This window comes from Condylura cristata, unplaced genomic scaffold, assembly GCF_000260355.1.
Source record: "Condylura cristata isolate star-nosed mole 26May11 unplaced genomic scaffold, ConCri1.0 scaffold00019, whole genome shotgun sequence".
In the NCBI taxonomy this organism is placed as follows: domain Eukaryota; kingdom Metazoa; phylum Chordata; class Mammalia; order Eulipotyphla; family Talpidae; genus Condylura; species Condylura cristata.
The window spans coordinates 29797411-29814302 of NW_004567120.1; the positions used below are offsets into that span (position 1 = coordinate 29797411).

General features: G+C 41.8%; 1 protein-coding gene across 10 annotated transcripts in view; it reads right to left on the bottom strand.

Annotated features, from left to right (window-relative positions):
• Positions 1–10545: 10545 nt before the first annotated feature.
• Positions 10546–16892, bottom strand: part of ENOX2 (ecto-NOX disulfide-thiol exchanger 2) — a 237387-nt gene continuing 231040 nt past the window's right edge. For all 10 annotated transcript variants that reach the window (XM_012727227.1, XM_012727231.1, XM_012727230.1 and 7 more), the window contains 2 exons: positions 14481–14566; positions 10546–12051 (listed from right to left, as the gene is read on the bottom strand). In XM_012727227.1, the coding sequence (XP_012582681.1) occupies positions 11920–12051; positions 14481–14566 (218 nt within the window). In that variant the 3' untranslated portion in view covers positions 10546–11919. The remainder of the gene's footprint in view (positions 12052–14480; positions 14567–16892) is intronic.

Sequence of the window (16892 nt, forward strand, 5' to 3'; positions counted from 1 at the left end):
AATTCTGGAAGACTGACTTATAGAAACATATATTTTTAATATATATGTATATGGGGGTGAAATTAGCAACTCTCCTTTAAATGCATACACGTAATTGTTTTCTAAGATAAAGCAAAATTCTAAGGTTTATGATGCATTGCAGGTATTCAGTAGTTCTGATTTTTTAACACATAAATGGATATCTGAAGAATATATTTCTTTTTTGTTATTAAATCAGAATTTCAGTGTGTCCTACTTGTTGCTGCTGAATGGCACATTTGCCATGCAGATGCTGATGCATAATTCACGAACTATTTTAAAATGTCAGAGTTTCCTATAGCAGAATCATTCATTGAGTAGAGAGAGAGACAGAGCTAGAGTTGATTTGTGTAGAGAGACCAAGCTGATTCTTTGAAGTCTGCTACTCACTGGTCTTCATTGTTTGAGAAAACTTGTATTCCCTGACTATGTAGAACTTATGTCACCCTCATCTGTCTCCAAGATTTTCCCTATTAGTCTTCTGCAATTTGGCTTATTGCTACCATGGAATTACCAACCTTTCTTAAATGTTTGCCACCAAATCCCCATTGTTTTCAGCAATGTCCTTAGGCCTGATTTCCCCATGCTTTCTTTTTTATATATAAAGTCCATCATCTGAGAACTGTCAAGCTGCCCGTCCTTACAACCTGCCTCTCACCTAGGCAAGCCTGTGCACCACAGCACTGTTGCTGAGGACAGGAACAGTGGCATCCTTGTCACAGAACGACACTCCTGTTTTATCACTGCGCACTGGGGATGATGGTAGTTTCTGGTCTTCTCGGTTTGTCATTGCCAGAGTGGAATTTCTTTTCTTTTCTTTTTTTAGATTTATTTATGCATACAGAACTGGGGTGCAGGCCAGAGGTGCAGGGGGTGAGAGGAGTCACTAGAGACAGAGTGAGGAGCAGAACAGGCAGATTGATGAAACATACTGCTGAGGGGAGCAGCGGGTGAGACAGGAGAGGTGTGCTGCATCAATATGTACAATCCAAACAATAATGTGATATTCGCAGCAACATGGTGGAGCTAGAAGGGATTATAGGCAGTGAAATAAGTCAGAAGGAAAAAGAAAAATATTGGATAGTTAAACTTACAGAAGGAATATAGGGGAACCAGATAAGGGATCAGGGGGAAAATAATAACAAAAAAAATTGGCAGGCAACTGTAAATCCGAGACATTCTACAGAGGAGGGGGAGGTAGAGGGGTCAGAACAGGGAAGGGAAGAGCAAGGGAACTGTGGCGATGGGGCTGGGGTGACTTGGTGGTGGAAATTCTATGGGGACTACACCTGAGAGGAGAAAGCAAACACTACAAAAATGAACAATGATGTAAAATATATAGAAATAAATAAATTATATTAAGAAAATAAGGTCAATAGGAGAATGTATACAGTAGTAGATGCTAATACACTATAATGTTGTATAGGGCATTTGAATTGTTCCTATTTTCTGTTTTTCATTTCTTTCAGTTCCAGCTGAGCAAAATGGATATTCATTTGTAGGTATTCTGAAATTTAGTAAAAAGATGATGGTTTCAATAAAAAAAATGGTAGCAGCAATTTATAAGATACATGCAATAAATTCCATGTATATCCACTCAAAAATATATGAAAGTTATGCATTATATATGGACATACATTATTATAGTAACTGTACAAAGCCATATGGCTGATTAATGACCATCAACTTCAGGATAAAGGTTCTTTTTGGGGAAGAGAGAGAGGGCAAAGGTTGCAAGTTAGGCTTTCTTTTACCTGTAACAGTAATGTTTTATCTTCACTTGTTCTTTCTTTTATTTTAAAACTCTCTATGACAAAGTTTATATCTTTTTCATATTAGTTTTAGGCTCAAAGCTATCTGCTTGCTTATTACTCTCTGTAATTGCTATGCTTAAATTAATTCATTTTTTAAAGTTTTGAATACAAAGGAAAAGAGCAGTACTGGAGATGCACTTATTAGTCACTGGAATATATTATACCTGTTTGGGGTTCAGGATCAACAATAAAGACTTAAAATCTATATGTACCAATAAAAGGCATCATTTAAAGATTGTGCAAGTTTATGAATTTGGAAAATATGTTCACCCATGACCCCATCACCACAATCAAGATGTAGAACAGTCCATTATTCTGAACATTCCCTCAAGTATCTTTGTAGTTGATCCTACCACCTCTGGCTCCAGGCAACAATGGGTCTGCTTTCTGTCACTGTAGATTCATATTACTTTTCGTAGAAATGCGATGGTAACATCATACACGAATTTCATTTTTGTGTCTGATTTCATTTGTTCAGCATAAAGATTCTAAGATTCGTACTGTAATAAGTCAGTAGTATGTCCTTTGCATCTATTGCTGACTAGTGTTTCATGACAATGTTACACACTGTTTAGTCATCTGTTTTTCTTTCTCTTAGCCATTATAAATAAAGGTTCTATACACATTCATCTGTACACAAGTATCCATTTCCCTTGGGTAAATAACAGGGTTTCTGAGACATATCAAAAGTATATGTTACATTTGGGCCCTCCCTGGTGGCGCAGCGGGATAAAGCAAAGCATTGAGAAGTTAAAGCCACTTCTGCATGAGTTCGATTCCCGCCTGCCCCAGAGGTGACCACATGGTGTGGCAGACCTCTCCTGACCCGCCCGCTGCTCCCCTCAGCAATGTACTTTGTAGATCTGCCTGTTCTGCTCCCCACTCTGTCTCTGGTGAAGCCTCTTGCCACCCCTGAGCCTCTGGCCTGTACCCCAGTTCTGAATGCACAAATAAATAAATCTTAAAAAAAAAAGTATATGTTACATTTTACCAGATCCTATCAATTAGCTTTTGAAGATTCTTGTATCATTTCAACATCCCTACCAGCAGTGTATGAGAGTTTCAGTTGATCTACCTGTTCATAAACTGTTGGTATTATCAATCGTTTTATTTAACCATTTCAGCAAATGGGTGAGTAGTGGTATCTCACTGCAGTTTAACTTACATTTAGCTAACAACTAATGATATTGAGCATCTTTTGACATAGTTGCTAGCCACTCATGTATGCTCTTTGTGAAATGTTCCCTTAAATCTGTTGTCCAATCAAAAATTTAGATTAGTTTCTCACTACTGAGTTGCAAGGGTTCTTTACATATTACAGATGACATTTTTATGTCCGGCCTTTTAGATGTGAATACCCTTTGTATTAATGGTTGTGTATGGTGTGAGGTAGGGAAGTTCAGTGTGCACTATTCCAGTACTGAATTGAACTAGCTTGTTTTCTGCTCCACTTCTACGCTTTGTGCCATGTGAAATAACAAATGTCATTAATTTGACCTAAAGAATATCTGTATGTATCAATTCTCACAACCAACTCACTGTTTTTCCCTCTCATATTTCTAGTAAGAGAAGAGAAGAGGAAGAGAGAGAGAGTGAGGGAGCAAGCAAGAGAGCGAGCCTCATTAATTCTTATTCCTGTTTACTGGAGAGCACTGACATACAGCACCATCAAGGTTACACAGTAACTGGGGACAAAATTAGTTTAAATCCAAGTTGTCTAACCTTTCCCCTTCTGTCAGCTCTGGTACATTTGCCCTGCTAACGGCAGTTCTCTTTCTGATTCTGTGGTGGAAACCCCCATTGTCTCTTGCTGGGTGCTCCATAACCACCTTTCTGTTTCTATCACAAGCTCATCCTGCCAGCCTACGCTTGTTTGTTGGTAAAGCAGCATTTCCTGGTCTCAGACTGACACAGAGCCCTGATTGCTTGTCTCATTGGGTCCAGGCTCTCCTCTGGGTCTCCAGGCCCTTCCTCATCTTACACTAACTTTCTTCCCTATAGGCTGGCGCCTCACATTCATCCCAGGCACTGTGCTTTTCGTCCCCCAGTTGTGCTTGTCTCACATGCCACCTCCTTCTCGGCAAGGGCTTCTCTAGGCTCTAGCCTCATCATACTGCTTCACTGTGGACTCTTGTCACATGCTCTGCCTGAGCTCTGTATTTTCTTATATTGCTTGTTACTGTTACACGTGTACATCTGTCTCCCCAGCTGCAACAGTGTCTGCGGCAGTGCAAATGCTATAGCCTATAGCCTGCTCTCTGCCAATGCTAAGCATATACATGCTTCCCTGGTTTACTCTAACATTCTCACTTTTAAATTTTTTTAAGATTCATTTATTTATGCATACAGAAGTGGGGTGCAGGCCAGAGGGGCAGGGGCGGTGAGAGGATTCACCAGAGACAGAGTGAGGAGCAGAACAGGCAGATGGATGAAATCCACTGCTGAGGGGAGCAGCGGGTGGGTCAGGAGAGGTCTGCTGCGCCCTGTGGATCACCTGGGGGCAGCGGGGATCCAACTCCTGTTGAAGTGGCTTTAGCTTCTCAGTGCTGTGCTTTAACCTGCTGAGCCACCAGGGAGGGCCCCTCAGTTTTTAATTTTTTAAAATGTTATTATTACCATTATTTTATTTACTGAAGTACCACGGTTTTACATCTTTGGTAATATTTTCACAGCCCAAGATTTCTCCCCTCAGGTTATTTTGTCATTCTTTAGCTGATTAGAATTAATGTCAAGTTCAAGTCAGAAAGATACCTCTTACTTCGGAGAATTAATTGCCTTTTTAACCCATCTCTGGCCACTGGTACGTTGGTTTTCCTAGAAGAAGGAAGGCCTATATATATGTGTGTATATATATGAAAGGACCTCTATAGTATTCTCACCTGCAACATCTTGGTTTTCTTAACAGGTTTCGGGGTGGCTGGGAAAGTCGATTTTCTCTAAGTCCAGGTCAGAAGTGATTTGGGAAGAAAACACAGGTGACTGGAGAGGGACCATACTCTCTCCGGGACATCAGAACAAGGCAAGGAACTGGGCCCCAAATGCAAGCCCGGCACAGGCAGACGCTTCTAGCTGGCGTGGCTGCTGATTCCTGACAAAACAAAGGGAGAAACTTGATTCGGAAAACATTTAAAACATTTCTTCTCCAAGCGCACGTAGGAAACACGGTAGAAGAAAAGTATGCGAGGAAACAAACTCCTCCTCCTCCTCTTTTCCATCCCCATTGTTAATGGAAGCGGTTCCCCCGGCACTCTCGCGCTCTCCGCTCCCAGGTGAGCCATTAAGGAGCTCGCGCTGCGCGGCGGGGGCTCGCAGGGCCTCCCTGTGGAGCGCAGCAGGGAGCGGCTCCCAGCTGCACCGACAATCAGCAGCCCCCTTGGCCTTTCCTAGTTCGTGAAAATTCCAGTCTAATGTCATCAGCCATTTAATCTACTCTGTCCATCTCACAAGACGGGTTCCGCTGTCGTGGCTGGTGGGGAATTTCAGCTGTTTGATGGCCTAATAAGGTGTTCCGGAGGGACAGCGAATTACCTGTGATTTTCGGTATTCATTATAACAAACTTGCAATGGCATTGAATTGGGTTTTTACATATGTGGAGTCTCACCCTGTGAAGAAAAAAAAAGAAAAGGCTGCAAATACAATGCTTTCAGATGAAAATGGGGGTCCACTATTTGAGTGCGGTCTTTTTGCTCTGCTCCGCATTACTGCAGCTAGGATTTCTGGTGTTGCAGGGAACCAGTCGAGAAAATAACAATCCTTTATGAACAATTTCAGGTTTTCTAACCCGTTTGCAATCTCCTGCTTTAATTTGTTTTCCATTAGTACATGCTCAAGTGGAGTGAAAAGAAAGAGCGCCACGTTGGGAGGGGAGCTGGAGCCTGGCCCAGCTCCGTGCTCTCCTCTGTGACCATGGTCTGGTCATTTCCCTTGCTGGGCTGAAGTTTCTTCATTTTCGAAAAGAAGGGCTCAGACTGCTGCTCGCGAATGGCCCCTCCAGCTTTGATATTTTGAAGTTTCAACCAATGAGGCTGTTTTCATTTTTTTTTTTTTTTGTAACTGGCATTGGCAGATTTTTAGGCAATCTCTCTTTTCTCTCAATAATAAGCCCCAGAGGTGGGATTTCAAAATTAGAATTTCCTACAGGCTGCAGCCGTAATGATCGAGTCATTACAGGAGTTCTATTAGAGCTAATACTCTTATCTGTAGATATCCAGGCAAGCAGTAATGTTTGATGATCTCTTTGCTGCTTCTCTATGGTTCTTTATCCGGTGGTGTTTATATAACTAATGGATCCTAGTGGTAAGAAAAGTGAAAATGTAATAAGTGAAGGAAAATAAAGCTCCCTCCTTTTATCCCCCCCTCCCCCCCCTTTCTTTGTGATGGTGTCTCAGCCAAACCACCTGTGTTTTACTGCTGGGGGGGGGGGTTGCTGGTGGTGAGCATATTTGCTGACATTCATTCACTGCTAATAGGGGCTGCTAATAGCATTCTGTCTCCAGTCAGGTTGACATAGTTGATTTTTTTTTAACTTTTTTTTTTTTTGCAGTTCTGTGAGTTCTATCAAGTTGAACAGCTGAAAATCAAGCATATTAAGAAATTCCCTGAGTATTCAAGTGAGCTAATTTTCCAAAGCCAGGCTTGAGCATAGAATTTGGGGAAAAGGAATTTAGAGTGGATCAGATAAGAACCAGGACTTTGTGCCCAGAACTTCGGGGGAGGCAGGGAGTTGGAGAGTAAGTGGGATGCATCAAGTGATGGCTGGGTGCTGAACTTGGTGACATCATCTGTAACCTCAGGCCTCCTCCATAGACCACACAGCTAGTGAATACACTGGCATATATGTGCGAGGACATTCAGATTTGTCATAGATTTTTACGTGTAATCTACTCACTCTTCATTTATTCACTCAGTTTTGCACATAACCCTGCTGCTTTTCATGTACACTTTGGCAAGACTCCTGAAACCCATTTCCTCCTGCATTTCTGTCTGCTCCTTCTCTGTCTCCTTTATAATTTCCTACTCATTTCTCCAATTTGTAATATAGAAGTGCCCCAAGGTTTAGTCCTTAATTTCTTTTCTTCTTTAGCAATGCCCACTCCCTTTGTGATTTCATCCAGTAGACTATCTTAAGAGATCATCTATACACTAACGACTCCAGAACTTACAGCTCTGGTACAGACCCTTTTTCTCAATTTCCAAATATATGTCTACTTGACATTTTCACGTGGATTTATAATATGTAATTCAAACTTAGCAAGTCAAGAATTGACTTCTCCCTCAAATTTGCTCATCTCACAACCTCCCCTCCCCAGGTAATGGCTCTAGATTCTTCTAGTTGCTCAGGCTAAAAACCTCAAAGTCATCTTGACCCCTCTCTTTCTCGGACACTTCACAACCAATTCATCAGGAAATCTTGTTGGTCCATAAATACATATACCCTACTGCACACATCACCAAAGCGCTAATTTTCCCACCACAAATTGACCGCCTCTACGTGTTCCTCACACCCCACTTCCACTGTTGGAGGGAATGTAGACTGGTGGAGCCCCTATTGAAAACAGTATGGAGGGTTCTCAAATCTTAAAAAATAGACCTACCATATAAACCAGCACATGTGCTTCTAGGTAAGTACTCAAAGAATGTAGCACTTCTAATTTGAAGGTATATTTTCACTTCTATGTTCATTGCAGCACTGTTCACAAGAGGCACGTTATTTCATGAAGGTGACCAAGAACAGATGACTGGATTAATGCTTTGAGAAACCTCCATACTGTTTCCAATAGGGGCTCCACCAGTCTACATTCCCACCAACTGTGGAATTGGGGTGTGAGGAACAGGTAGAAAAGATGAAATCTTGCCATTTGTGACAACATGGAAGAAACTGGAGTGGGATTAGCTAAGTGAATAGGCCAAAAGGTGAGAGACAAACACTGGGTGTCTTTGGTGCAGGGAGTCATGTTAATGAATTAACTCCCACCAAACTCTAGACTCTTCGAGCTTCTCTTCAAACTCAAGAGGACGTACGATATCATCTTCAGCTTTGCATCCACTTTTGGCTGGCAATATGTCTTGTACATTATAAACACTTGCACAACATCTGAGTTGGAATTAAGATGTAAACATGTAGTAGATGCATATGTTGATGTATAAGGCCGTATCCCTGAAACATATACAATGATATAAACCAGTATTACTCCAATAAATAATTTCTTAAAATATGAATCGAAGTGAGGCCTATCCATAGTAAACACACCATTTTACTGTGTGGTAACTAAACTCTTTAAAGGGAAGATGATGTCTCATATTGTTTCTATATTTTATAACTGTGTTTAGAATGTTTGCCTTTTTATTATTCCAATCACACATTGGCCAGATGTCTTCAGGGACATCTTTCCAACAACTCCCTGATCCCTTTCCTGTTCCAGAACTGATGGTTTGGAGACTATCCTCTTGTGAATAGCATTTGGCTCATTTTTTCCTAAATGCATTACTTTGTATTTGTTCACATTGAAGCTCATCTGTCACTTCTTCACTCAGAAATACAGGCTTGCAGGACCCTCCTAACATTTATGTAGTGACTTAGGATGTCACTATTTTGAAATGTGCAAAGGACTTATCTATCATTTATGAAACTTCTTATTTAAAATATATTTTTATTAATGAATACATTCATAAACCTGGTGTGTGATGGCTGATTTTCTAAGTAATTTATAGCCATCTATTTAATGAAATTACTCCTGCTCCCACCCTGGGGGCTCTCACTTTATATTCTGTCAGGGGTTCTTTACCTAGAAGTAAGTCTTTGGGAGTGTGTGAATTTTGATGGAAACTACATTTCCAGTTTGGTTAAAGTCCAATAACTGAGATTTAGCATTTCTTCCGTTTATAAATGTAATGTTATAAATGTAAATGTTATTTATGTAAATGTATGTTCCATTATTAAATGTAACAAAATACAGAGATTTTAACAATACCTGCATCTTTCCCACCAGTATCACAGGCAACATTGTATCACATATGATTGTAGATTTTGGGAAACATTTGTGTTAATATTTCAAAATTATAGTAGTTTTTAGACCTGTCATTGTACTTAAAGTGCTAAAGGAACACGTTACTGTACACAAATGTGTTTTGATAACTGTATTATTTCCATATATTTGATTTCCTGTTATCTTTAGCATTTTATTTCATGCATTTGTTGAAATGTTATCCTGATAAGGACTTCATAGGCTTTCCCAGGAGTCATGCCACCGAAAACTGTCAGGAACTCTTATTTTACATTCTCTCAGCCTTACTAGGCAGAGTTTGCAGCTGAGGCAGGGAAGAGAGATAGGAAGAATTCAAGAGTCCTGTATTGTTCTCCCAATTCCACCACCCACTTTTTAGCTGTATGACCAAAACTGGGGCACCTCAACCTTCTGAGACTTGTTTCCTTAACTGCAATAAAATGATCAGGGAACCATCTCCTCCTGCTAGGTCACAGATGACATATGTCTATTTTTAAAGTTGCTTTGAAATTCCTATAAAGTGCCACATAAGGTATTTATTGATAACAATTAATGAATAATGTCTTCTGATGCCCCAGAATATTAAATTTTAGGGTAGTCTAATATTCACACAGAGTGGGAGTGAATGCAATTCAGTAGAATATTCTTTAATATGTCCTGAATCCCTCTTCCCACCCCAAATCTGATATCTATGTAAGGTTCTATTGCATTAAATGCTCATGTGTGCCAAAAATTCCTTTTCCTTCCTTCTGCTACCCCGATTACTTGCTTCAGTATGCCTTTGAGACCTTACATCCAAATAGAAAATGTAGGCAAGTTGAAATCTTAAAACTTCCTGTGCAACTGAAAGACTGGTAAGATACTATGGATATTGAGCCACAGGAGAAAAGATAAGGACCCTCTAGCACCCTTGGTAATGGGACATGCTCTCTCCTGTGACGGGAGGGGATGAAAGTGGAAGGATACTGGCAACTGTATCATTAGACAGCAGAGGGTAGTTTCTTCCCTTCGTAGGCTTGGGTCAGGCAGTATTTACCTCTCCTGGACAATTGGTCAGCTAAATATCTGAATATCTCTGAGTGTTATGCTTTATTCTTCCTTTATTCTTCCTTTAATCTTCTGGGATTCTTAAAACCGTAAAGATAGCCCTGGTGTCATTAAAGCATTGTTAATGTGACTATTAGTTGAATATTAATTACAATTTTTTTATTGAGACCTACTTCACTGGGCATAGTTAGGATGGAGCACTTTACACTGAGCCACGTTTCATAAATGATCCTTTGTGGGAAGTATAATGATTCATCATTTATTCCACTTATTTCAATAAATAATTGGCAGGTGGAAAATTTCCCTTGTCTTCACAGGTATGATTAAAGCAAGGTATTCCAGGACCCATAGGACTGATGAAGCAAGCCTTCTGTGAATGGCACAGACCTTGAGTGAGGGTGCTAATGTGAAAATAACCTGAGCTTCAAGCTGGTGTCACAGCGGGTATTTGGGAGGACCGTGGCTTTCAGCATGAGTGGACTGCCATGGAACCCTATTTCTAGCATCTTCCTTCAATATACTGGTAACCCAGAGACAGCCAAAGCCAGAGAGGGCAGGGGTGGCATGTGCACAATGGAGTAAACATGGAACCCCAAAGTTACATACACATGCAACAACTGACAAGTTTCCTGGGAAGAAAAAATACAACAGAACACCAAAGTGAGGTATAAAAAAGGAATATTTATCTTTTAAAAATACAACTTTGAACACTACTGACATCTCATTTACAAAGTATGTTCCTGAAATACCCCTCTTAGCTCACTTCCTCAGTTTGAATCAAGATTCAAGGGAGGGCCTGCTTGTGTTAGAATAAGCACCTCTACCACCACCGCTAAGGAGAAGATCGTCTCTGCCTCCAGACTTTAGCCTCAAATAACCATCCAATCCCCTTCTTCTCTGCCAAGCAGGGTTCCTGACCCGTCTGTGCATCCTCTGCCATGGCAACCTACTGGTGGGCACTATAGAACTGGGGGGACCCCAGCAATCGGCACCCAACGTGGAGCTGACGTTTTTACAGGAAGCTTCACAAACTGTGGCCCATTATTTATTCGTTGCCAGGAGTTTTCTATTAATACTCATATCAACTCTTTACAAACATTCAGCATGAAGTAAACATAGTATTTACAGCAGTACACGGTTTGCAATTCAACATACTGACAGCAGAAGGAAAAGGAGCAACAGACTTTGTAAGAAAGCCAGAGGGAAAGCATATTAAAATAAATCCCTTCTGCTAATGTGTGCGTGTGTGCACACACACTCTCACATCTGCTCACATATGTTTTAATTTGTAGAAAACAAAACATGCCCTCCTTCAAAAGCAGACTATTTACAACGTGATTCTGAGCAGCACGTTGACAGGCCAGTCAGCCTGGACATTTGCACTTTGCGAAGACAGCTAGATTTATTTACTTATTTTGAATTCTGAAATCTTTAATCTGATATATTAGAGAAAATAACTTTGAAACATTTGTCAACTTTTGGCTCACAGTAAATTTGCAAAAAGCCACAAGCCATGCTATTGTCCTTTAAAAGGTGAATCTGGTCAAACACCTTTTAGAAGACACCAATGTGTTATTATTTTAACCGGCTCACTAGGGATTAGAAAGACAAGTGAGTTACAGAGTGCCTCCTGCTCCTCTCATCCCTCTCACCAGTAGCAACATTAACGTGAAGCAACGAAACACAAAGCACATAAAATCTTCAAAAGCTTTCAATGAACAGTGTTAAAAAAATACTGAAGACACTGAAAACACCCAAATACGCTTCAGCCTCAGGCCTTTTTCAATACTACTAGTAAAAAAGACAACCAATTGACAGAGGGAGGAAGTTACAGCACTTGAGGTTTGAGTCTTTTTAGGGCCTATAGCTCGAGGTGCTGCTCTAGGATCCTTATCTTAACTCAAAAGATATTCCAGGAATGAATGGACAAATTGAAAACAATTTCCACTTGAAAACCATTGAAAATACAAATCACTTTCTAAGCTTGTCCAGCCCACATTTATTTTCAGGATCCCAAGGTGTTCAGCAAAGTGATTTAGGTCAGTTTCAAGCCCTCAAAGCCACAGAATTTCCATCTCTTCTCTAAACTGGCTCCAACACCAGTCATTTCCTGCTTGAAGGTGTGCTGGAGCCGGCTCATGAGACATTCAACGTCGCTGGTGCAGATCTATGGGAGAGAAGACAGGTCCAGTCAAAACCAACTCTGCCTATCCTCTCCTGACTGGGCTTTTCTTTCCCAGCTTTAGAATGCTGATGAGTACAGCTGTGTGTGTGGGAGCGTGCGTGCGTGCGTGCGTGCATGTGTGCGGCGAGTGGCTCCCAGGTGGCAGCGTCCCTCTACTGTGACCACCAGATAGAGCTTTTCTTTTTTTATGTATTTCACAACTGATTCGCACAATCAATACACCTACTTTACGCGTAGGTGTAAAGTTCCATGAGCCTTAGTGCATTTATACAACTGTGCGACCGACACAGCTGAGTGTTACAGCATTCCCTCACCTCCTCCAAACTCCTCTGTGTCTCTTTGCAGTCAGTCTTCATTCCATTTACTGACCTAGACCGTTTCACTGTGGTTTTGCATTTTCTGGATATTTCATGTATGTGTAATCATACACAGTATGTTCTTTCGGGATAGTTTCTTTCACTGAGCATGATGTTTTGAGATCGACTGCCACTGAACTTTCTATTGAAAGGGCTGGTGTCACTTGTGTGCTGAGGCGTGGGCCTGTAGCTGGCCGAATGGTGGCTGATCAGGGATGCAGGGTGCTGGCCCACTGAAGCTGCAAAGCTCCCCTTGTGTGGGAGGAGGGAGGTGGGAATGGACATGCATTAAGTCACAAAGGAGAAGTGACAGGATTGGGGAACGTTCTGTGTTCCCACTCTGCACATTGTCTCTCCCCACCGTACACCACCACAATCCCCTCCCCCCCATCAATGCAGTAACAAACCTGCACACCCCTTTCAGGATTTCTTCAGGTGTCCATCTTTACGTGGCTAGCAACCTTCCTAGCTAAACCTGGGCACCAGGGCTTGGCAGAAGAATACTGGGAGTTCCTTAAAGAAACCAATTTGCTGTCTCACTGAATACTCCTGAAGCTGGAGAGAGGGACTCCGCCCCAATTCTGCTGACACCCTGTAGGCTCCCTTGGGGTGGCAGCAGTGTGAGAGAAAACTGCTCAGGAAGAATTGGACCCCAGCTGGGGGACAGCTTAGGCCTTCCTCCCAGTGCAGCTAGTTGACTGGATCCAGTTGAGGAAGAAGCACATTGCAGAGCATCATGTGGAGCTGGAACCCCATTTCAGAAAACAAATATCTAATGCTTACAGATACATACACACGATGGCAGTCCAGCACGGGTATAGAAAAGGGCCTGAAATAAGATATTCTAAACCAGTGACAGTGGTTATTCTTGAGGGGTGGGATGGGACTAGCTTTGCCTTTACTATGTTTTTACATTGCTTACTTTTTAGGTCAGTATATATGCATTATTTTTGCCATTTCAAAAAAGCAGCAGATCATTTTACTGACATATAGCTCATTGACATACCACTTCCACTGACCACTTGGTCCCGAGCTCACATTCCATCCTTCCCTTAGCTGCCAAATGGGCTATTTAATTGCAGAACAGCATCACTTCCCAGAGATAAATGAGGGGACTGCTAGCTAGCACTAAAATAAACGCCATGAGGAGGATTTATTACCACAGCTGGATTCCCAAATGGGCCAGTTACTTTGTTATGAGGACATGTGCTTAAATGGCTTAACATGGTGGACAGCCAATTGTCAGGCCTCTGCATTTGAATGGCATTCTCAGAAGGCCCAGCTCCTGTGAAATAGTGAATATAATCCAGGAGCGAGTTCAATGAGTGCCACTTCTGAAAAGAATCTATCATGAGCTTACTTGCTCCGAGTGGCTTGAGGTCCCTAAGAGTTCTCTCCTGCCTCTAAGAGGCATCCTTACATCCTTGACTTTCTAGGGAAATAGCACTTGCCCTTGTTCCTGTGTCCTGAGAGCTCCCCCACAGGAGACCATCCAGGAAAGGAAGTGGTTCAGGAGATGAACCGTGATCCAATATCCAGCTGGCTAGAGACTAACTGTCCCAGGCTTTTTTTGTCCCTGTCTTGGCTGTTTCATCACAGATAAGGGCGGGGGCAGTAGGGGTGGTGATAAGGGGGAGAAGGGTGGAATAAGGCTTTCCATTCTGAACATTAACATCTACTGATGGTGAAAGACCCAAGACATAAGTTTGACTGGTCAGAAATATTGGCTAATTTGTAGCCTATAGGTAAAGTAAGAGAAAGGTGGAAAACTCCCCTAAGGAATATCCTGGAAGTAGGGTGGTCAATGCGTTTAGTTTGGCCTAGGCCTTCCCTGGTGTTAGCTTCGAAGTCCCAAGTTCCAGGAAGTCTTTCAGCCCCAGGCAAACAGGCACAGGAGGTCACCCTACTGAAGCTTGCCACTGAATCACAATGATAAAAGGACAGAAAATTTTCCTTAGAGCTGTAACTAATGACCCATTTACACCTGAGGGGGAGTAAAGTCACATATTCACAAACAACCCTGTGTGCCTATTACAGCCCCCCCCCCCAACATACCTTATTATCTAGACGGTGTAAGTAGGAACAGATATATTCGATGCTTGCTCCGAATGGGTGGACATGAAGGAAAGTGGAGATAATCCCTATGACATAATAGCACAGAAGTTACACTTCGGCATTATTCCTTGAGCTGCCATATGGCAATGTATAGCAAGAGCTAACTTGTGTACAACATATCAGACACTGTTCTCATTTTACATCATTTTTACACATTTAGTCTTTACAACAACCCTGTGAGATAGATATTACCACCATCATTTCACAGAAGAGGACACTGAGGCACAGAGAGTTTAAGCAACTTGCCCAAGGTCCCACAGTTGGGAAGGGGAAGAGCTGATACCTGAATCCAGAGACTTCCTCTTAATCACTGCCCATGCTGCCTCTCACTATACCATGCCACCTGCCTGGCATTGGAAGAGTTGCTTCCATCGTTCACGGTGGCAAACGACCACTTAGACCTACATTTGACCATGAGGTTAGTCTGTGCTGGATGCCTGCATTTCCTTTGCATGGTCTTTACATTGGACTTTGGCCTCTTACGTGTGAGGATTGTTATGCTAGCAGAAGTGCAAAGCTCAGGGGTACAAATCTTTGTCTGATTAATCTTCTCATGCCTCTCACAAGAGAATCTTTTTTTTAAAGATTATTTATTTATGCATACAGAACTGGGGTACAGGCGCAGGGGCGGTGAGAGGATTCTCCAGAGACAGAGTGGGGAGCAGAACTGCCGACTGACAAAGTACACTGCTGAGGGGAGCAGCAGGTGGGTCAGGAGAGGTCTGCCACGCCATGTGGGTCAGCTCCTGGGTGGGGATGGAACTCATGCTGAAGTGGCTTTAGCTTCTTAGTGCTGTGCTTTAACCTGCTGTGCCACCAGGGAGGGCCCTCACAAGAGAATCTTTTAATGGTATTTGGGCTTTATTCTGTGACTGGCTTTGTATAGAAAAGCTAAACGTTTCATTCACTTAAGTGATCACAAGCATTTTGTTTGTGCTCAGAGCCCTGAGTCTCTTCAAGTTATTTTTGTGGCGGTCGCAGCCTCTGGGACTGGGCTTGACTTCTTCTTAGCTCAGCATGAGTCTGAGGTGACTGGCAGCTGTTGTGCTAGCTTCATTGTTCTGGCCATCAGATTAATTGTTTTAACTCTACTTTCTTTGGCAATAGGTAAAAAATAAATTGCTCAAAAGTTTACTGCTTCTTTCTCTAAGTTGTCTGAATTCACCTCCTTTCTTAAGATCTTAGGTGTATCTCATTGACCCAGCATTGAGTTTGCTACAAACTGCCAGGAAATAAGAACTAAATCTGATTTGGCTTTTTAACTACAACTTCTCCATCCATTTAAGAGACTGGCAAATGATAGCACAAGTTTAAATTGTAGTTTGAAGTTGAAATCAGTTTTTCTGTGAAAATCCTCCAAATATTACATGGTGAGGAGGTTAGCTGAACAATCCACATTGCAAAGCTGCTGAAAATGTATGCTATTATTTACAACGTACCTTATTTTTTCCCCCAATAGGGATGTCACAATATTTATTTCATGAAATCTGAAAAATGACTACATGTAAGTTATAGGCTTAATATTTTCACCTAAAGTTTGTTCTTTATTGAGGTGGATGTTGACTGACAACATTGTGTGTGATTTGGAGGTATAGGCTTGCACCTCACCACTTTGTTCTGAAATGATTTGGTGAAGTGAATTTCAAAACACTGACTGTTTGGAAGCAAATTCTTTTTTTAAAGATTTATTTATCCATGCATAGAGAACTGGGGTATAGGCCAGAGGTGTGGGGGGTGAGAAGATTCACCAGAAACAGAGTGGGGAGCAGAACAGACAGATACTGAAACACACTGCTGAGGGGAGCAGCGGGCGAGACAGGAGAGGTCTGCTGTGCCATGTGGGTCACCTCCCTTGCCAGGGACTGAATTTGTGCTGCAGTGGCTGAGGATAGCTTCATAGTGCTGTGCTTTAACCCACTGTGCCACCAGGGAGGGCCCCTTAGAAACTTAAATTATTAAGATGATGGTCCATATTCACGAGAATTCTGAATGCTATGGCCAAGAAAGTCCATGAGAGGCCAAGAATAGCATCATAGGTTTCAGAACACTATGCAGTTTTTGCGGGTTCACATCCATAGCAACATTAAAAAAAAAAACCCAGCTTTTCCTTTCTGTGTGCTCCAAACTACCTACTTTAAAAAAACAAGAAACACTCTAAGTGTCTCTTTTTCTAGAACTATCCATTTACAGAAACTTCTTCCTACCCCAGCACTTCTCTGACTGGTCTCCCTGTTGGCATGCCAATTTGTTATAGAACCTGAAGTTGGAAAATGGAAATAAGTTGTCACTTTTCTTGAAGACTCCATGGCAGAGCCCTCTGTGCATCTTTATTAACATTTCAAAGTATTAACT